This window comes from Agelaius tricolor, unplaced genomic scaffold (genome assembly GCF_023055355.1).
Source record: "Agelaius tricolor isolate 1412-34295 unplaced genomic scaffold, bAgeTri1.0.p SCAF_38, whole genome shotgun sequence".
In the NCBI taxonomy this organism is placed as follows: Eukaryota; Metazoa; Chordata; class Aves; order Passeriformes; family Icteridae; genus Agelaius; species Agelaius tricolor.
The window spans coordinates 3,310,345-3,330,073 of NW_027269298.1; the positions used below are offsets into that span (position 1 = coordinate 3,310,345).

Genomic DNA, 19,729 nt, shown 5'->3' on the forward strand with positions numbered 1-19,729 from the left:
ATTATTCATTAAATAGTAGAGAAGCAGTTTAGCTCTTAATTTTTAATGATATGTAGTAAATAAGGCAAGAGTGTAAAGAATCATTAGTGACAGAGAAGGGGATAAGGGGATAAAACCAGAATTTATATTATCCTAGTATTTATATGCTGCTGATAAATTAGATAAAACGCTTCACATGAGCTACCTAACTGACACTTAACCACATTAAATCTTCACTATATTACTCCTAATAACATTCCCTCTGCAATCTAGTGGGTCCGTTTGGGATCAAGGCTGGCCGTGGGCGTTTTAAGGCAGACAAAAGCTGCCTAGAGCGGCTGGTCCCGGCAGTGCGAGGGCCCGCTGGGGTTGTAGCTGGGGTGGAAGTCCAGGTGCTCGTAGGCGGTGATGAAGGTGTCGGGGCCGGTGCAGTGGCTCTTCTCCAGGGCCGTGTTCAGGCTCTCGTTCCTGCACATGCCAATCCTGCCCAGGTGATCCGAAAACTTGTGCGGGAGGATGTGGAAGGAGCTCTGCGGGGGCGACAGAGGGGACGGGGAGGGGAGGGGGACAGGGGTGTTTTAAACATGGACAGCACCTGCAAAGCCCGGCCGGGCACAGGGCTGGACGCGGCTTTGGGCCGTGTCTCCACCGGGGTGCTCGTACCGGCAGCTCGTGCACCGTGGGGGCCCTGCTGCCGTAGGTCTGGTTGGCGGTGCGGAAGCGGGGGTGAGGCGGCGGCTGCCTGCGGGGGGAGAGCACAGCTAGCGCGGGGAGCCCGCCCGGAGCCGGGGCACCGGGGAGCTCCGCGCCGGCGCTCACCCGTAGCCGCGGTAGAAGGTGAGCTCCTCGAAGCGCCGGGGCACGCCCGGACTGGGCTCGGCCATGGCGGAGCCGCCGGGCCGGGCCGGGCCGGGCCGCGGGGACAGACAGCCGCCGTTACCCGGCGACCAGAGGCGGAGGGCGGGCAGCGACCGCAACCGCCCCGAGCTGCGCCCGCCCCGCCCCGCAGGAAGCGGAAAGCGCCGCTGACCTTCCCCCTCTCCTCCTCCTCCTGCTCCTGCTCGTCCGTTCCCTGCGGCGGGCTCGGAGCATGGCGCTGCCGCGGCTCCTGCGGGCAGGTGAGCGGCGGGGCCCGGCCCGGTCCGGCCCGGAGCGCCCCGGCCATCCCCGTGTGACCCGCGTGTTTCTGTCCCGCAGCAGCCCCGCGGCTCTACAGCACCGTCCCGGCCCCGGTCCCGGCCCCGGCAGGCAGCCAGCCCCGCGGTGAGTGCTGCCGGGCACCCCTGGCACCCCAGCCCCGTGCGGCGATACGAACCGGGCACGGTGCATCCTCTCTGCAGTGCCGGCTCGTCCCCCCAAACACAGTGAGTATTTGTTTCCCCTCTCTCAGCTGACGATGACAAGCTGCTGACAGAGCCTCTCAGCCACCCCGACTTCTTCAGCGTGAAGGAGCTCTTCACCCTGAAAGATCTCTTTGATGCTCGGGTGCACCTGGGCCACAAAAAGGGATGTCGGCACAGGTGAGTGATGCTTTTCGTGATGCAGTGCTTGTTGACATCAGGAATGCTTCCCCAGACCACATCTGCTGGATTGGTCTGAGCCTGGAGCTGCCCACACAGGGCAGGGTACAGGGATCCCCCCAGTGTGGGCACTGGGAGGGTGTGACACTGGGACAGACACAGGGCTCTCTGCAGAGCACACCTGTGCTGTCAGCCAGGAGCAGGAGCATGGCAGGAACGCTCCATGCCTGCACACCCCATCCCCATGTCCCTCCCGCCGCCCCCGCAGGTTCATGGAGCCCTACATCTTCGGCTGCCGCCTGGATCATGACATCATCGACCTGGATCAGACCATGCAGCACCTGCAGCTGGCCCTCAACTTCACGGCCCACGTGGCCTACCGAGGGGGCATCATCCTCTTCGTCAGCCGCCGGCGCCAGTTCTGCCACCTGGTCGAGAGCACGGCGCGGGCGTGCGGGGAGTACGCGCACACCCGCTACTGGCAGGGCGGGCTCCTCACCAACGCCCACATCCAGTTTGGCCCCGGCGTGCGCCTGCCCGACCTCCTCATCTTCCTCAGCACCCTCAACAACGTCTTCGAGCCGCACGTGGCCATCCGCGATGCGGCCAAGATGAACATCCCCACGGTCGGGGTGGTGGACACGAACTGCAACCCGTGTTTGATCACCTACCCCATTCCCGGGAATGACGACAGCCCCGCGGCCGTGGAGCTCTACTGCAGGCTCTTCAGGATGACCATCATCCGTGCCAAGGACAAGAGGCGGCAGAGCGAGGCCATCGAGGAGCTGCAGAGGAAAGCCCAGGGCAAGTAGAGCCCCGGGGATGGGCTCAGTGCCTCTGCTCCGCTCCACGGGGCTGGCTCTGCGTCCAGCACCGCTGTTGGCACAGCTGGCTGGCAGGGAAGGGACCCCCAGCCCTGTGCACGGTGATCCCACAGCAGTCACAGCCGTGGAGGGTCTCCAGCGCCAAAAAATTGTCCAGAGCGATGCAAGGGAAAATGGAGCCAGGCTCCTGTCCTTGAGTTTGTCACTGTTGCAGGGAGGTGCAGCTGTTCTGCGGCTTTCCTGAGCTCATGATTTCACCTGAAACCACTTGTATCTTGTGTCTGTTCTTAGCAAATAAAGGGATTTATCCCTGTAATCCTTTTTTGGAGTTTTCCCTAGTGGAATGGGATGGGGAGCCTGGTCAAGGCAGTGGGACGGAAAGGATGCACCCAAGCTGGGGATATTTCAGGGTGGCTTGTGCAGGGTGCAAGGATCCCCAGTGGGGGTCGGAAGGTCCCCACTTTGTCCCAGGACACGCTGGGAGCCCAACCTTTGCCACCACGGGAGGTGGGGGACTCCAGGAGCAGCTGAGAAAAGCTGGATATCCATCTTTTAGTAGCCTCGTGTCTCCGTGGGAGGCCCTGGAGCACTCCCGGGCGTGGATCCGGCGTCCCGTGTCCCCTCCCGTGTCCCCGGCCACGGTCCTGGCCCTGCCCTCCCCCGGCTCTGGGTCCTCCCGCCCGGCAGGGGGCGCTCGCAGGGGGCACAGCGAGTGCGCACGCGCGGCCGCTCCCGCACTATATAAGGGTGAAGTGAGGCGCCCACTTCCCTTTCGGCGGGCGCGGGGCGGCGGGAGTGGAGCTGCTGCGGTGCCTCAGAGCGGCCGGGATCGGGATCGGCCTCTCCCGGCGCGGCCAGCGGGAAGCCCTGCGTCCCTCATGCGCAGGAAACCGGTGCTGGTGGAGGCGACTCCACAGCTGCGCCTTCCCCCGCCATGTTCTGGCGAGGCTTCCTCAGGGCCGGTGCTGCTTCCCGCCGGCCCCGGCGCTGAGCGGCTGCGGCGGGAGCAGCCGGGCGAGGTGAGGCTGGGGAACGGCCCTTTCCCCTCAGCCCCGCGGCCCGGCCCGGCCCCGAGCGGCCCCGGGGCTCGGGGGGCTCCCGGGGCTGCCACGTGCGCTGAAGATCGCGCACATCGTGGAGTACGCTGGAAGCAAAATATCTGTATTATTAATATATTAATGTGATATCAATAATATGTCCATATATTGTGAACCGGATATATTTTGAGGTATATATATTTATAATATAAAGCATACACAGATGTGTATTTTTAATATACTCTACTGAAAAAAATGAAGAAAATTTAAGGCTTTCAGGTTTTCAATTATTTCAGTAGCTTGCATGAATCTTCAGTAGATATGTTTCTTTTAAGCATTGTAATTCTCTGGTTTCCAGTTAAATGGTGTGCTTCACCAAAAAAGGCTGTTAGGCAATTATTAACAGCATTTCTCCTTTGTTTTTCTTTCTTCAGCCTGGCAGTGGACAAAAGAAATGAAGTGACCAGGATGGTGTGACTTCAGAAATGAAGGGTGATCCTTCAGAAAAAGGCTACCCAAGAAGCTTCAGCGACTTTGCTAACTGTAAGTGGAGTGTTAAACGTGGTATCTGCACATGCAGCAAATACCTTTGTAGCACTGCTTTTAAATAGTGATAAAATCTTTTAAATATAACAGAATCATGGAATGGTTTGGATTGAAAGGAAGTCCTTCCACTCTCCCAGGCTGCTCAGAGCTGCATCCAGCCAGACCTTGAACACTTGCAGGGATGGGCACCCACCCATAATTACATTTTTCCAGTGGTTTTGGGTTATTTGCTCCCCCCAGGCTGCCACTGGCGTTGCAGAGATGGCTGCTGTGGCATCTTTGTGTCAAAGAGTGGCAAGAGAGACCCAGGCTATGTTCTACGCTCGTGTGTTCTGCACCCCGTGAGCACTCAGAGTGATTGATAGCCTGACATCCTTTTATCAGCCTGAAAGGAGACAGGGAAAACCAGCTCAGAACTGATGGGGATGTGGCATCTGCATAAGGGGAGGTTCTGTTCTGTGCAGCACAGGCTGCACGTGGGTTTGTGATCCTGTGGGTGCCACTTGTGTTACAGAAGAATGAGTGGAAGTGATTTTAAATCCCTGCTGCCAGTGAACCAGCAGGTGTGTAACCCGGCTTTGGGCTGTGTCTAAAGGCTGTCCATGTGTTTCCCTCTTTTCCAGAGCAGCCCTGAGCCGAGGCAGCCCCGAGGAGCCCAGCCCAGGTGAGCTGCAGAGCTGGGAGGTGCCGGCCCTGCCCCAGCTCGTGTTGCAGGCGTGGCTGCAGTGCCACGTCTGTGTCATTCGGTGGCAGACAGCGACAGGCGAGGTCTTCCCTGGTGCTCTGAGCCCTGTGAGCTCTCAGGATTGCTCAACAACCTGACATTTCCTGTTCCTGTCCTGCTCTCTCTTGCCTTTAATGGGGAATGGTGGAGGATGGACACTGTCCTTCAGTCCTTCTCTTCATCAGGGACACCCTTTGCTGTGCCAGCTTGCTCCAAACCCTGTGCACAGGTGTCCCTGTATCCAAATGGTGCTTGAGGGACACCAAGAGCAGCTCTGGGCAGGCAGAGCCTGTGACCCTGAGCTCTGCAGTGAGTGACTCTGGCACTGCTAAATGGGAAACCTCATTAAATGGCCATTACAGGGCCAGAGGGGCCTCAGTGGGGCAAAGTGAGACCTTTAATAGGCAAAAGTCACTGGCTTTGGAAAAGAATGTTAATGAGGTTGTGGGGATGTGGTTATGCTTGAGGATGTGGCTCTTTTATTTAAATTCCTTTACTTCTTTAACCCTGCAGTCTGTGTTTGGGGTTTTTCATCAGGCTTTCCTCACTCCAGGGGTGCTGTGTGGGCACTGAGTGCTAATGAGTGTCTCTTTAGAGCTCCCTGTGTGAGGCACAGCAGAACCATGAACATTTTTCTGATGGCATTTTCTGGAACTGCCCTTCCCCAGGCAGCATTCCTGGGCCATGGATATTGCTTTACTGAAGGAAAAAGTGGCTCTCAGCTGTGGAAAACGTGAATGTTTCACATATAAGTGGTTTAGAGAAATTAAAAATCTCTCTGCACATAGCACAGCCCTTCATCATCAAGGACTGGTTTATGTCATGGCTTTTAAGGCTGAAATAAGCTCAGATTTTTTTTTCCCTGCACTATTAATAGCTTGGCTCTGCACCAAGGTTGGCAAACTCACCTTGGATTTTTAGGGAGTGATGGAATAACCCAGAGCAGGCTCCAGCTATCCTGCTCTTAAATCATCCCTTTCCTAAACTCCCCCAGCCAGATATTTTTCCAAAACCCTTCTGATGTCTTGCCAAAGAACTTCTCCTAAATTTGTGCCATGTCCTTCTGAACTGAAGGCATTCCCTGGCTCAAAGTTTCCTTGTGAACCCTGATAACAGAGCCTTAAAATATCTTTTCATTTTATATTTCATCTTTATTTCCTTCTGGGATGTGAAAACTCTTGGGACAATCCCAAGACAGTGAGGGCACCAGAGTCTGGATGGCAAGGGTTAATTAGCTCATTAGTATTGACTTTATTGCTCCCTTTTCTTGCCTGTTTTTCAACTTTTCTGACATCCTGGGCCTTATTTTTTTATTTGCAGATTATGCCTTGAGCTGCAGAATGTCTGACAAACTGAGAACTCGTTGGCAGCATCCACGTCTGATGGCTTGGAGATTCCTAAAACTTGATCATCTGTGTTTTCTCTACATGGTTAAGAAGGATTTAAATAAAATAAAAAAACCTAAATAAAGATGCCACCTACAAGACTGAATGGATTATGCTGTGTGTTTGTAGCACCCCAAGTAATGCTATTTTTTTATCCATTTTAGGATGTAAGACTTCGTGGAAATGAGAATTTAGGATTGTTTTAAAGCAATTTAGGTTTTATCTCTATCCTCTTGGGCACAAAGGGGATCCAGTGAGATCAGATTATCAGTCTTGGAGTATCCTGGCTTTTTTTCCATCTCCTGTGGGGAATCTGGAGGAATTTGGGTATAAAACAGCTTTGCCTTGACTCATTTCTCTCCTGTATCCGGGAGTGGTTTGTAAACTGCACTCACTTTGTGCTTTTTATTAGTGATGAGCAGAATTCCTGGGTGTGTCCAGGGCCACGGGGGTGTGCATAAATGGAACAATTGCTGCCACAAGTGTCTTCATTTCAATTAAACTGACAGGGCCTGGTCCCTCAGCTAAAGGGGCCACCTCTTCACAAATATTTAGAGAGGTTCTGATGTTGGGGAAATTGTTTTCCTCCACTTCTCCAGGTGCTTTAGCACTGCTTTGAGGGAAGGGAACAGCAGGGATTTAGTGGGAGTAAACAATGGAGGGAAGGGTGGAAAATGGTTTTTCTGCCTCCCTGAGCAGGGGATTTTGGCAAGGGCTTGGATTCCTCTGCTAATGGCAGGAGGAGCTGGATTTGTCAGGGGAGCTGTTGCCATGGGGATGCAGGACAAGGGATGAGGAGCCTGGAGCCTCATTGCTGAATTCCAGGGAATTCCAGCCCTGCCTTCCCTCCCCGGCACCTGCAGACAGGACCTTGGTGCTGCCCATACCTTCAAACACCGAATCCTTGGGAGTGCTCACCCTCTGCATGGATAAATCACATCCCACAGGCCACTCACTCCTCAGCAGGGACTGAGCTCTGGTGGCTCTGTTGGACACAGCACTCCTGACACCAAAATCTGCCCAGTGAGAGGTGATGAGGAGCCTAAAGAACCAACAGAAGAAAAATCCTGATATTTGTCCCCAAAGGGCTCCTAAATTTGCAGCCCTGGTGCTGCAGTGTCAGGTGTATTTTTATTCTGTGATTGCACATCAGCTGCACACTCGCTTCCCTAAGGAACTGTTGGCAGGAGAAGCAGCACATGCTCCAGCAGCAGGAATATGGCTGTGCTGGGAACAGAGCAACCTTGGGGGAGTTTATCCAGCTCTTCCTCCCTGCCCAGAGCTCTAAGATTGCTATATTGAGCATTTCAAGGAAACAGCCATAGCTGGAGCCCTGGCAGCACAGACACAGCCAAAAAAAAAAATGTCTGGAGACCTGCTAAAAGCTTTGCCTGGAAATTCATTTTAATAATGAGAGAAGCACTGGATTATTCTGGTATTAACCTTCAACCTCTGCAGGGCAAGCCCAGCTTAGTTTTTGGAGAATTAAACTGAGGGGTTGGCTTATCCCTGCTCTGAGCGTGGTGGGCAGTGACAGCCGAGCACACGGAGGGGTCACAACGGTTCGTGTTTAGCCCTTTGCCTTTAAGCCATCCTTGGCCTCGGCCGCTTCCAGAGCGGACACGTGAGGGAATGGCTTGTGCTGCCAATTCCAGACTGGGGGCAGGAGCAGCTGGGGGGAGCCTCTCACAAGCCACGGCATCACTGTCAGGGTCAGGCACTTAAAAACGGAACCAAAGAACTGCCACGATTCTCCACGGTGCAACAGACAGCTGATCTGCTTCCTGTGTGACAGCTGGAGCTGATGGCAGATGACTCAGACACTTAAGGAGAGACTTTTGAAAGGGGAAATCTACCTTTTCCTCCTTTTTAGATCACAAACAAGCTGGTACTTAACAGGCTGCTGTTTGGCTATTGATGGACGGGTGTGATTCACGTAAAAGCTGTTTATTTACATCAGAGCCGTTCCTCAAAAGGAGATGTGACAAGTACAGCATGAATGATTCATTCCCATCGCTTTGCTCTGCTTTCCTGCTCATCAAGGAACAGTTTGATGCATCCAGCTGGGCTCTGCTTCCTCATCCCTTTCTGTGTCTCCTTCCTCCCCCAAACCTGCTCAGCCCAGCTCCGTGTCCCAGCTCCGCTCCTGCCAACCCATCCCTGATGCTGCTGGGTGGTGCAAGTCATGATGTTGGTTTTCCATGAAGGAGAAGGGGCTGCAGCTCTGCTGAACTCCCTGTGCAGGGTGTGTTTTTCCTGGGGGGGAGAGAATGGAGAAACAGGCCTTCAGCCCTTGGACCTCGCTCCAAGCTCACGGATGGAAATTTCAGGGCCGTGCTTCCCCCGTTAGGAATATTTGGTGTTGGAAATCTTCTTCCAGAGCAAGGTCTTGAGGTTGTTGAGCACGAGGGAATGGTGCACTTCCATCTGGCTGGCCAGGCCACTGAGGGTCATGCAAGTTCGGAGCTGTTTCTGCAGCTCTTCCTTCAGCTCCAGGGGAGCTCCATAGAGCAGATAGTCCTGCAGCAGCCCGCACACCTTGGCCAGGTTGGGCTGCACCACGTCGCTCTTGCACTGCTTCAGGAGCTTGTCACACGTGGCCGTGCAGTCCCGCCCGTAGGTGCAGTCCCCGTTCTGCTCACAGTGCCGGCCCTTGAGGAAGCCTCTGATTGTCATCTCCGTGGCCACCTTGCGCAGGTTGACCATTTTGAAGTCGAACTTGTCGTTGTAGCCCACGTTCCTGAGGCTGCTCTCACAGATGTAGAAGCTCCCGTAGGTCCCATGGAAGATTTCCTCCACAAACTCCAGGAGGCCGATGGCGATCTTGGCGCGCCGGGGCCAGGCCGGCGCAAACCACTGGTGGATGAGCTGGTGGGCGAGGGAAGGCAGCAGGGACTGCAGGAAAGGGGGGACGTCCACCCCGTAGAGGGAGGTGTGGGGGATCTTCTCGGTGACATAAAGGTCCCCGCAGTGCCCCAGCAGCTTGGCCGTGTGCTCCTTCTCGTGCAAGGAGAACATGAGGAGGAACTCGTTGAGCTGAAGCAGCGCCCAGATGGATTTGGCCTCTGCCAGGGACACCTTCCCGTCACGGTTCACGTCTGCCATGGTGATGATCCGGCTCACCAAGGCAGGAAGAGATGGCTGATCCCCCAGCTTGGACTGCAAACAGCACAAGAAGTGGCATCAGACACTCACAGTTCTCCATGTTTGAGTGTCACATCACAAAACAGGACTGGGGGAGCAAAGAAATGAGCTGGGGAGGGGAAGAAATGGTGACGCTCCAGAAAATCCAGTGCCACACCATGTGTGGGCAGATCCAGCTCCAGCAGAATTTCCCCAGCCTCAGGGCTGCTCTAGAGCCTCCTGCCAGAGCTGCTACCCCACCACTGCTGCAGAAGCCCCAACAGGGGTAACTACCAGGGCCACCAATTCAGCTCTGCCCAGCACAGATGCCACCCACAGCCGTGGCACAGCCACCTCAGGGATGCTGCTACTGAAATCTCACAGGTAAGAACTCATTTCCTCCACTAATCAGTGCCTGGCACTGGCACCAGCCGTGGGTGGGGGGCACAGGCAGGAGGAGCTCTCGTTCAAAGGGAAGGAAAAACACCATTGGTGTTTCTGACTCTCAGGAGCCATGCCAGGGCTGTGGGATCCCACAGGGCCCTGCACTGACCTTCAGGAAGTTGAGGAGCATTTCCTTGAACTCGTCCATGGAGGTTCCCCGGGTGGGTTTGTCGAAGAGCACCAGGTCCCTCCTGGGCACAGAGTCCGGGCGGCTCTCGGCCCTCAGGGCCTCCCCAATGCCACATTTGATGATCACCTCCCTGTCCCTCCAGAGCCCTCTGTAAACCTGGAGCACAGGGAGGGGCACAGCAGGTGGAGGGATCTGGGTTCTGGTTTGGGATGGACGCAGGGGGAGATGTGCAGGGTTTGGGGCTGGTGCCCGGCCCTGGCATGGGTGGGGGGCACAGGCCTACCTGCTGGCTGGGGGAGGAGGAGAGGCAGTGCTGGAACAGGAGGCCACGCTCCTCACACAGGTCCTTGCACGTGGAGCCAGAAATGATCCCTTTCTTGTACTGGTCACACTGGAGAGGGCAAGGAGAGAGAGGAGCTCAGCAGGGACAGATTTCTACTGGCCCTTAGGGATGGCTCAGTGCCTTGGGCTGGCAGGGACCCCTGTGCTGCTGGAGGGATCTCAGGGATTTGTTCCTGGATGCTGCTGCTGCAAATCCAGGGGTTTGGGAGAACTTCCTGGGCTGGAGGAGAGGGCAGTGTGGAGTTGGGTGAGGAAGCACAGGCTCAGGCTGCTCAGCAGAGCAGCAGTCCCTGCTGTGGAGCAGGCTGGCCCCAGTCTAGGAGGTGGCAGGCATAGGGACAGGGACAGACAGTGGCTCTGATCCATGGCCAGGCTGGAGCTGGAGACATCCCTGGGCAGGAGAGGCTGCAGCTCTGCAGCTCCTCAGCGAGGACACAGCAGCCTCAGGGCTGGAAGCTGGAGCTGCCGACATTCACTGCATCTTTTCCCTTTTTTTTTCTGCTGTGGATGGGAATTAACCCTTGGACCTGCTCACAGAGGACATGGCCAGACACGGTGCCTGGAAGCCCCAGTTCCAAGCAGGAATTAGCACCCAAGACCCCGCGGTCGGAGTCAGGCAGAAAATCAAATTAAACGATTGTCGCTGTTGTTATGGCAATTCCTGCCTCCCTTCTCTGCTGAGGGATTGATCAACAAGGCTTGTTCTGACACAGCCCAGCTCCCCCTCCTCGCCTGGGCTGGACTGAGACCCACTCCCATGCCAGGGGCACACACAGCACTCCTGGGGACATCCCATGGGGAACACAGAACATGCACCACACTGCAAACCCCAAACAGGGCAAAACACACAGAGCCAGGCAGCCACACAGAGCTCTGCTGCTTTCCTTAGGGCTCCTCAACAGCCACAGACAGGTACCATGGAGAGAATGCTCCCTTGTTCCTCCTGCTCTGCAGAGCCCAGAGGGCACTGCTGTGATGCTGTCCCTGCCCACAGATCCTGCTCCCTGCCCTGACATTCCAGCTTCATCTGCACAGACATGGATCTGCTCACATCTGCCCTGGCTGCTTCCCTCTGACATCTCACGGAATTGTTCCACCATCACCCTGGCAGGGTAAGGTCACCCCCCTGCCCTGAGCTCTGTGCCATGCTGGGGACAGCACCAGGGCAGCAGCTGCCAGCAGGGCTCCTCCTCCCAGCTTTGGGGCTCCCAGACAGGACAGGAGCCACGGGGCTGTGCTGCCACTCACGATGATCATCCGGCAGACGTGGCCGCGGCACAGCTCCGAGTAGGACGAGTAGTGCATGTAGGCCACCCAGCTGCCCACGAAGATGCCCAGCCACACCACCAGCAGGTACTTCACCTTGATGCCCGGGAGGCGGCCCTGCAAGGCAAAGGAAATGCTGTTGAAACCCTTTTGGAAGGGCAGGGCTTTGCCCAGGGCAGCGGCAGCTGGCCAAGGACGGCTTCTGCCACACAAACCGACCTGAGCGCTGGGGAAACCTTCAGCCTTTTTTATATATATTCATCAGTCTCTTATGCAACTCCTGCTGCAAGTAGGTCACTTAAAATTCCCTAAAAGCAGGGGGATTAGCAGGCTGGGCTGCAAGGAGCTGGGTGCTGTGCATCCCTGGGAGCTGTGGCCACATCCTCCCGCTCTCCTGCCCTGTGCAAGCCTGGGGTATCCCAGTGGGGGTGCAGGAGCTCTGCTCCTGTTTGGGGGGGACCCCTCTCAGCAGAACCCCCCCTTTACACAGCCCCACAGGCAGGGGAAGCTCCCAACAGCAGTTCCCGTGTGGGGGTGGGTGAGTAACAAACCTGGGAGCTCACAGGTGATGCTCTGTGCAAACAACTCAGAGGCTCTCAGTAGGAATTTGGTTTTTTGGCTTTGTTTCCTCCCCCCTGACCCTGGCACAGCAGCACTGCTGCCATCTGGCCTCTTGCAAGAGAGGCTGCTCACCTGGCTCGTGTAACAGAACAGATCCCGGCAGTTCCAAAGGGCAGGGAATGAATCCTTGCACTAAACAAAACCTTCCATCCCTTTTCTGGAGGTAATTCTACAGAACCCTCAGCCTTTGACCACCTCCAAGCCCTTCTCCCTCCTCACAACCTGCTGCTGGGATAGGGCTGGATCTGAGTGGGTGCAGCACCTTCAAAACCTGCCAGGGATCCTCGCTTGGGTCTTGTAGCCCAAAACCACTCCCCACCTCCAAAATGCTCCTCCTCAGCCCCTTTCCAGGGGTTGTCAGGGCTCTGGGAGCTGCAGGAATGGGCAGTGAGGGTGAGAGCAGGCAGGTCTGCCTCAAGATCATGACATTTCTCCCACTAATTGGAAACCCTAAAGTGTGAAGAGGGCCAGGGTGCCCAGCTTGCCTGTGAAGCAATGGCACCGCTAATTAATGTGAAATTAAATTAAAGAGAAGCCAAGCACAGCCAGGACTTGGCAAAGACAAAGTGTAGGTGGCTGCTCCTGTGAGCTGAGAGCCGGCTCATGGCCCTGAAGTCAGACACACTGAGACCCTGAGATCCCCCCCAGCACAGGCACCCCCCAAAACTGCCCAGGGTGGCTGCGTGAGGCTCCCTACCCTCAGCAAAGGGGCTCTTCCAGGGACTTCCCACTAGAGATATGTCTTGGAGAACTCTGGAATAGCCAAAATGTCACTTTTTACTTATTCTGACTTAGAATCCATCATGTTCCTGAGGCAAAAGGGGAGTCAGGACTGCTGCCTGAGCATGGCATGGGGAGCTCTGGCTTCATCACCCCCTAAAGGGTGGAAAGAAATGTGGGAGTGGGGGATGCATTTCAATGAGAGGTTCCCCTGAGATTTGCTTGGATTTTGAGTGTTCCTCCAGTGCCTCAGTCTCAAGGCACAGGGGATTCTCTCCCCATTGCCTTCCCTGCACTGAAGGGTGTTACCCTGTGAGAGTTGCTGTGTTTAGTTTTAGAGTGACTCGGGAGGATATGAAAGTGACTTTGGGCTGGGGCTGACTTCAAAGGCAAAATGGATGCAGCATCAACAAAATCCTGCTCCATCCCTGTGGCTCCCCGGGAAACACGGGGGCTGTTTCACAGCACTCCCAGCTCTGCACCCACCTCCTGCCAGCACCCTCTGCCCACCGGGCATGCCCTCCCTCATCCCCTGCGGGATAACCCCTCTGGTCCAGGATCTTTGCCACAGTCAGGCTTTCCCATCCCACGGCTGCAGAGAAAACCCCCATTCCAGCATCCCCGACATCCCCGGCCCCAGCATCCCTGGAGATCTGAGGGAGGTGCCCGGCTCAGGGATGGGAAGAGGAGGGAAAATAAAGAAAGAAAGAGAAGGAAGGAGCCATCCCTGCCCTGCTGCATCGGCGGCTTCACCCAGCGCTGCGGGCTGCCGCCCGGGCTGCCCCGGTGCTCCCCGGCTCCGGCACGGCGGAGCGCGGCGCGGGTTATGCAACCGCTGCGGCCCCGGCTGCTGCTCCAGACCCCCGGTGCCGCTCCAGACCCCGGCGGTGCCGCTGCCCGGCCCCCGGCTCCTTGCACCGGCGTCGGGGGAACCGAGGCGGAGCGTCCCTTTGTGCACGGCCGGTGCCAGCATGCGGAGACGGGCATCCCCGAGCCCGCATCCCAGCGCATCCCCCCGGCCCGGCGCATCCCCGCGCCCGCATCCTCCATCCCGGCGCATCCTCCCTCTGCCGGTACCTGCAGGCCCTTGGAGAAGGGGCAGAACAGCACCAGATGCACCAGCCGCCGGATCCTCCGCATGCTGCGGGCGCCCCGCGGCCGCGGGCCTCAGGCTCCGGGGGGCATGGCCGGGGCGGCCGCGGCCCCCGCTCCGCCGCCGGGGCCGGGGGGGGCCGGGGTCCCGCCAAGGGGGGCCCAGCCGCGCCGCTCGCTCCGCCGCAGCGCCCGGCCCGGCCCGCGGGGCTCGGCGGCTCCGCCCGGCGCGGGGCGGTGCGGGAGGCGGGGGCGGCGCTCGCAGCTCCGCCGCAGCCCGGGGAGCCGGGGGCCGCTGCCCGCCACGGCCCCGCTCGGCCCCGCAGGGGCAAGCCCAGTCCAGCGCTCCGCATCTGGGCATCCCACCCGGGGGGGGTCATGCCCCATCCACCCGCGCGTCCCACTTGAGGATCGCATCGCCATGCCCATCTCAAATTCCGGGGTTCCACCCACTCGGGGATCCCATCCCCAGGCTCACCTCGCCACACAGGGGCTCTCCCAGCCCTGGCTGATGATCCTGACAGAGCAGGGAGTGGTCTGTGGAGATGCTGATCCCACCTGGCCGCCAGCACTCACAGCAACTCCAGGTTTATTCAAAGCCATTTTGGGTGGCAGAGGGCCAGACTCCCTCCTTGTTACCCATAGCAGGTAACCTGCGAGCACAGCTCGGGGCTGCATCCCTCCAGCCTGAGCCCTGCCATCACTGCCACTCCTTCTCCTCCTTGCTGTGTCTTTTCCCATCCTGAATCCCAGCAGCAGCACTGGCTGGTCCTCCCTGTTTGCTGTGTCTGGGCAGGGAAACCTCAGGGCAAGACTTAGTGTCCAACAGGCCAGGGACAGCCCCATCCAGGGGGATCCTGTGTGCACAGGCAAGTTAGAGCAAAGGGGAAATGGAGCAAATAATATGATGGGAAATTATCTGGGAGACTCAGTCACGAGGGCATTGTTAAGATAATTCCTTGCCTGCTATCAGCAAATCTTCAGATTATCTGTTTGCCCCCTTTTCATGGCTCAGGTTGCTCCTTCCTTTTGAATTTGGCTCAAAATGACCTTTGAAAACAAGCTGGTCACTGCTAGCCCAGATCCCTGCTCAGTGTGAGTGCCAAGCACCGAGTAATCAGGGCCTAATGAGCAAAAGCCTTTGCTGGACTAATCCAAATAATGGTGATGAATAAGGAGCATCACACAAAACTGCCTGAAACCTCCCAAATCCTGCAGCGTGTTTGCTGCCTGCTTTTAAACCCGAGGAGGTTCCTGCTGCTCCAGTGCTGAGCCCTGACCTCTGTGTGGGCTGGGCTGACATTGCCCACAGCAGTGACAGGGACGGGGACAGTGAACGTCACCTCGGCCACCCACAGCCCCTGTCAAGGAAGGTTTTACCATCCCACTAAAGCCAGGATGGTTCTGCAGCAGGTTCTTATTTTTAGTGTTAATTAAGACAGGAAAGAAGAAGAGCCTCTGAGATTTATTTTTGATGGTGGGGTTGGTAATTTGGGAAACAGCAGGGACAGGAAGGTGCATTGGTGGATGGATTCCATGCTCCCTGCTCACCCTGCTCCTGCAGCTCCTTCTGACTTGAACCCTGATTTTGGAGGCCAAGAGTAGGGGACAAATCCTTGATGGGGATGGGAAATGACATGCCTAGGCCGGGGCTGAGGATGCCTTGAAATCCACAGAATTCTGCTGTGGGGCTCTGCAGAATTCAGGGGTGGATTGTCCAGCGAATCTAATTAGGAATGAGCAGACCATCCCAAACTGTAATATGCCAAGTAATTAAGTGATTAGTATTGATTGTTAGAATGCTTAATGAGCAGTTATCACTGAATGATTAATTAATCCAATCAAAAGAGTAATAAAAATTCTGCAGGTACGATGATACCTTATATTCAACACAGAAGGTAAGTGAGATCTCTCCCCATGGTGCCCATCTCCGGTTTCTATCCCAGGCACCTGGCACCAGGGATGCACTGCCTGGGCTGCTGCCCCTGTGCAAGGAGTCTCTCCCCTCTCCAAAATTCCCCTGGCACTGCCAGGATGGGCTCCAGCATCAGGCGGGCACCCAGAGCTGTGTAGCTCCAAGGTGGGGAAAATGCTCCCGCAGGCGCTGTCAGCATCCAGAAGATGCCGGGATCAGCCAATGCTCAGCTCCTCCCTGGGAATTCTTTCGCTCGCTGCCTTGATTAAGTCGCTTCAGTTTCTCCTGGTCAAAGCCCTGCTAATCCCAGCTAAGCCCGCAGCGTGCCGCACGCTGGCCTCTGATCACTTCCCTGCCAGGCGGTGGCTCTGCGGGCACGTCCCCAAGAGCACCGTGCCCTCGGGACATGGCAGCTCGCGGGCAGGCACAGCCCTGCAGCGGTCATTTGCTGGCCCGTAATGTTTGCCTGACTAAATGATAATGAGTAAATGATCTCCAGCCAGAGCTAACAGCAGTGCAGGGCAGCCCTGACTCGTGAGCAGGGTCCCCCAAGGGTGGCTACCCATCCCCTCCAGAGCACCCTGAGCTGCCCAGCTTCCAGTGGGTGGGATGTCAGAGTTGGGTGACAGCTGGGGACAGCCCAATGCCATCACCGGCAGTGCTGCTGCCAGCAGGGGGATGCAGGACCCCAAACCAAAATAGGGGCAGATGCTCTCCATGTTCTCCTCTGCCATCAGGATCATCCCCGTGGCCACAAACCAGGGGGATTTCTGCTCCGGGCGGGCTGTGATGGCACCTGGCATTCCCAGGCAGTGCCACAGCTCCGGAGATGATGGATCCAGGCTTTAATGCTCTTTTCTGTGCATCTCTGAAGGATTTGAGCTGATCGCCCGCGCTTCCTGCGTGGCATCCACAGCTGGCTCCGCACAGCCCGTCAGCTGCCTCTGCTGCGGCCGGGCCTGCCGGGCTCAGCGCAGCGGTTATAATTAGAAATGCTAATCAGCTCTTGTGTTTCTGGCTTGACAGCCCTGCCACCCCCAGCACAATCTTCCCTCCAATCTGTCCTGTGCTCGCCCCCTCTGCTTCCTCTCTGAATCCCTGCTACTTGTAATTAAGCACTACGAAGTTAAGGGGGGTTGAATGGGGGTGCTGGGGCTCGGTGGATGCTTTGGGCCAGGATTGCAGCCCCCACAGAGCTCCTGGCTTGCTGGGAACTGTTTGGGGGTCTCACCCTTCATTCACCACCATCCCCTTGAGCTGGGGACACCCAAGGGATGTCCCTGGCCCTGAACTATGAGGGGGAAGAGAAGAAGCTCAAGGGCTCTGCAGGCAATGCTGGGGTTAAAGGCAAAGGGTGGTGGCTGTGGCTGGGAGCCCTGCGGTGCTGGCTCTGCAAGGGGAGCTTCTCTCATTGGGATTTCCATCATGTGCCAACCGTGGGCGCTTCCCAGCCGAGGAGGAAAGGGAGCTTGCAAAGGAGCTCGGAGAAGGGGGCTGAGCAAGCAGATCCCTGCACTGGCTTAGATTTATGGAGTTGTTCATCATCAGGTCATGTTCTGGGAGACACAGCCCAGGGGTTCCTCCCTCACCAGTGCCCATGGACAGCCCCTGCCAGCCCCCAGCCCCTCCACACAAGAGCCAGGGCACGGCTTTCACCCCGGTCATTTGGCTCCCAAAGTCAGGCTTGGCCAAGGAGACATTCCTTGGAGCAGGCACGGGGCTCAGCTGGCCTCAGAAAAGACAGAGATGCACAGGTGGGATGAGCAGCTCTGGACACGGTTTTTAAGTCAACATTCATCTTCCAGGCGCTCTCTGTGTATCAGTTTCAGTGAGGAGAGAGGCTGCAGTTTGGAGGGTTCATTTGCAGAAGGTTTTCAAGAAAGCAGTGGCTGTCTGAGCAAAGGAGAACCCCCCCTCACTTCCTCTGACCCATGCTCCACCTGGGACACATCTGCTCACTGCAGCATCTCCCAGCGTGTTGATCAAAAAAGGGCTCTCCCTCCTCAGCACAACTTCTCCCTGGAGAAAGGGTAATAAGAGAAACAAGGAGATATCACAAAAAGAGCATGGGAGGGACAGGGCATGGTGGCTTCAATGATGATGCACTCATGAAAAGGCACCAGCAGCACAGCCAAGTGACTGGGAAAGCTCTGGGGGAGAAGTCAGATTGGATTTGTCATGACTAATTGACTCCCTCCAGCACTGTGGTCCAGCCTTCACGCATGGCATGAGCAGGGTCCCAAGCATCCAGGAATTAATGAGGGTCTGACCCTGTCTGCTCAGCCACTTGAGTTTTGCCAGTGCAGACAGCTGGCTTAAGAGGCCCTTTTATCCTTTACAGATCAGATCAATTTGGATAGTTATAATCTAGTCCTGGTGAAAGCTCAGAGCAGACTTTATTGCCCAACCAGCTCAAGGAGAAAAAAAGCAAGCAAGAGGGAGAGGTCATGCTGAACTATTGATTGTGCTGCTCCCAGATTGGCCTCGGCAGAGAGCTCACCTGGGACAGTTTGCCTCTATCTCCTGCTAATGCTGCTCCATTGATCTCCTGTGACAGGCGGCAACTACAAGATTTTTTGAGGTCAGAGTCATTAAGAGGCATTAATCAATAACAGAGGAAACAGAGAGAGAGCAACTGTTTGTTTCATGCAGACATATTCCCTGTGTGGATTTTAGCCTGCTGAGGTGTGCGTGGTTTATTTCCAGGGAGGTCTGCCAGGAAAAGAATTCACCTTGTGCTGGACTCTGGCACTTGGAGGAGATCCTGAGCCAGTTGCAACACACTGGCAGCTCCATCAGAGCTGTGCAATGAGAGGGCAGCACCTGGGGAGTTTGTGGCATCCAATTCCAGGTACCCTAGCATCCTACCCAGCAATTGCCCAGACCCTCTGTTCCCACACAGGCACCCCAGGAAGAGATGGGCACTGATTTCACGTGCCCAAAGACCTGGGTGCTGGTTTCACATTGTGCTTCTACTAAACAAAGCTGCTGCCTGGCCATGGTGCAGCCAATCCCAGCAGCCTGTTCTGGGATCCAGCCCTGTGCGAGCTCAGCCCCAGCCCAAATTCATTCCTGTGGCAAGACTGGAGCTGTTCACAAGAAAACAGTCTTTGTGCTGAAAGCACCCCGGGCTGCTCCGCTCCCTCCCGCCCTGCCCAGTGGTGTCAGTACATTTCCACTGCTCCGTGGTGGCAACATGCCTTTTTCTTCTCCAGCAGCTCCTGTGCTCAGCCCAGGAAGCTTCAGAGTAAGGGAAATGTCCTTTGGGAGGCAGGGATGGAGATCCCAGTGGAGATCAGTGTCCCTTTCTGGGCACACCTTGCCTCCACTCCCAGAGCCCCAGTGTCCCACTTTGCAGTGGTCAGTACTGCAGATCCCCAGGGAAACAGGATCTTCCTCGTTCCTGTAATTACAGCCACACATCCACAGCACAGGGCTGCAGGAGAGGAGGGGATGAGATTGCTGGCTCAGGTTGCACAGGTGGGGCACACACAGCCCATAAACACCTGGCAGTCCAAACCCAGAGACACACCCAGAACTCAGCACCACCAGCTGAATCCAGACCAGGTGTGCCTTTTTATGGGAGTCCAGACCAGGTGGACTCTTTATGGGATTCCAGCCCAGGTGGGACACATCATGCTGATGATGAGCAGGGGCTCCCTGAGCTGAAAACCTCTGATGTGGGAGATGCAACAAACCCCTCTCCAGTCCTAGACTGACAACCAAGAGAAGCCTTCAGCTCACAGCTCTGCCTTCCCTGCTCAGTCCATCAGTCTCCAGGTCAACCACCCAGGCCCTTTCACCAGCACAAAATCCATCAGAAACAATTCGATTTCCTTTATTTACACATGGCATTTGGGAGAAAGCCTAATTGTATTGCAACTTGAAAAAAAAAAAAAAGTTATTCCAATTTTACATCCTTGTGCCTGAGAGAGCTCAAGAGCTGCAGCCAGACAAGATGTCCTGTACTAGGCACACCTCATTTACCAGCATGGTGCAGAGACCGTGAGGTGCAGGGGGATTTCCAGCCTGTGGTTTCAAACGTAAATGCAACAGTAAGA

General features: G+C 56.3%; 3 protein-coding genes, 1 long non-coding RNA gene and 2 other non-coding genes across 7 annotated transcripts; 4 read left to right on the plus strand and 2 right to left on the minus strand.

The window, feature by feature from the left end:
* Positions 1-27: 27 nt before the first annotated feature.
* Positions 28-931, minus strand: PIERCE1 (piercer of microtubule wall 1). Its single transcript, XM_071454270.1, has 3 exons — positions 799-931; positions 643-721; positions 28-509 (listed from the first exon to the last, which is right to left on the minus strand). The coding sequence occupies exons 1-3, from the start codon at positions 861-863 to the stop codon at positions 309-311; spliced, it is 345 nt and encodes a 114-aa protein (XP_071310371.1). The 5' UTR covers positions 864-931; the 3' UTR covers positions 28-308.
* A 6-nt stretch (positions 932-937) lies between these two features.
* MRPS2 (mitochondrial ribosomal protein S2) lies at positions 938-2,637 on the plus strand. 2 transcript variants are annotated; one of them, XM_071454268.1, is made up of 4 exons: positions 938-1,097; positions 1,177-1,242; positions 1,370-1,499; positions 1,768-2,637. In XM_071454268.1, the coding sequence occupies exons 1-4, from the start codon at positions 1,070-1,072 to the stop codon at positions 2,309-2,311; spliced, it is 768 nt and encodes a 255-aa protein (XP_071310369.1). In that variant the 5' UTR covers positions 938-1,069; the 3' UTR covers positions 2,312-2,637. The 2 variants fall into 2 exon arrangements, with proteins under 2 accessions (XP_071310369.1, XP_071310370.1); XM_071454269.1 differs by having other exon boundaries at positions 1,180-1,242.
* A 437-nt stretch (positions 2,638-3,074) lies between these two features.
* LOC139603418 (uncharacterized) lies at positions 3,075-6,121 on the plus strand. The gene is made up of 4 exons (XR_011683673.1): positions 3,075-3,342; positions 3,795-3,903; positions 4,530-4,570; positions 5,951-6,121. It is a non-coding gene; the product is annotated as an uncharacterized lncRNA (long non-coding RNA).
* On the plus strand, positions 4,147-4,280 carry LOC139603469 (small nucleolar RNA SNORA17). Its single transcript, XR_011683683.1, has one exon. It is a non-coding gene; the product is annotated as a small nucleolar RNA SNORA17 (small nucleolar RNA).
* On the plus strand, positions 4,599-4,732 carry LOC139603476 (small nucleolar RNA SNORA17). The gene has a single exon (XR_011683689.1). It is a non-coding gene; the product is annotated as a small nucleolar RNA SNORA17 (small nucleolar RNA).
* Positions 6,122-7,394: 1,273 nt separating the features above from the next.
* On the minus strand, positions 7,395-13,938 carry DIPK1B (divergent protein kinase domain 1B). Its single transcript, XM_071454267.1, has 5 exons — positions 13,739-13,938; positions 11,303-11,437; positions 9,996-10,103; positions 9,692-9,868; positions 7,395-9,174 (listed from the first exon to the last, which is right to left on the minus strand). Exons 1-5 carry the CDS (start codon positions 13,799-13,801, stop codon positions 8,362-8,364), a joined length of 1,296 nt encoding a protein of 431 aa, XP_071310368.1. The 5' UTR covers positions 13,802-13,938; the 3' UTR covers positions 7,395-8,361.
* Between the last annotated feature and the right edge of the window lie 5,791 nt (positions 13,939-19,729).

Coding starts and splice junctions, on each gene's coding strand:
- DIPK1B (XM_071454267.1), bottom strand. CDS start 13,801: ATGCGGAGGATCCGGCGGCTGGTGCATCTGGTGCTGTTCTGCCCCTTC. Junction 10,104..11,302: donor ACGTCTGCCGGATGATCATC/GTGAGTGGCAGC, acceptor TGCCCTCTCCAG/TGTGACCAGTACAAGAAAGG. Junction 9,869..9,995: donor CCTCCTCCCCCAGCCAGCAG/GTAGGCCTGTGC, acceptor CCTGTGCTCCAG/GTTTACAGAGGGCTCTGGAG.
- PIERCE1 (XM_071454270.1), bottom strand. CDS start 863: ATGGCCGAGCCCAGTCCGGGCGTGCCCCGGCGCTTCGAGGAGCTCACC. Junction 722..798: donor ACCTTCTACCGCGGCTACGG/GTGAGCGCCGGC, acceptor CTCCCCCCGCAG/GCAGCCGCCGCCTCACCCCC. Junction 510..642: donor CCACGGTGCACGAGCTGCCG/GTACGAGCACCC, acceptor TCGCCCCCGCAG/AGCTCCTTCCACATCCTCCC.
- MRPS2 (XM_071454268.1), top strand. CDS start 1,070: ATGGCGCTGCCGCGGCTCCTGCGGGCAG. Junction 1,098..1,176: donor GCCGCGGCTCCTGCGGGCAG/GTGAGCGGCGGG, acceptor TCTGTCCCGCAG/CAGCCCCGCGGCTCTACAGC. Junction 1,243..1,369: donor GGCAGGCAGCCAGCCCCGCG/GTGAGTGCTGCC, acceptor CCCCTCTCTCAG/CTGACGATGACAAGCTGCTG.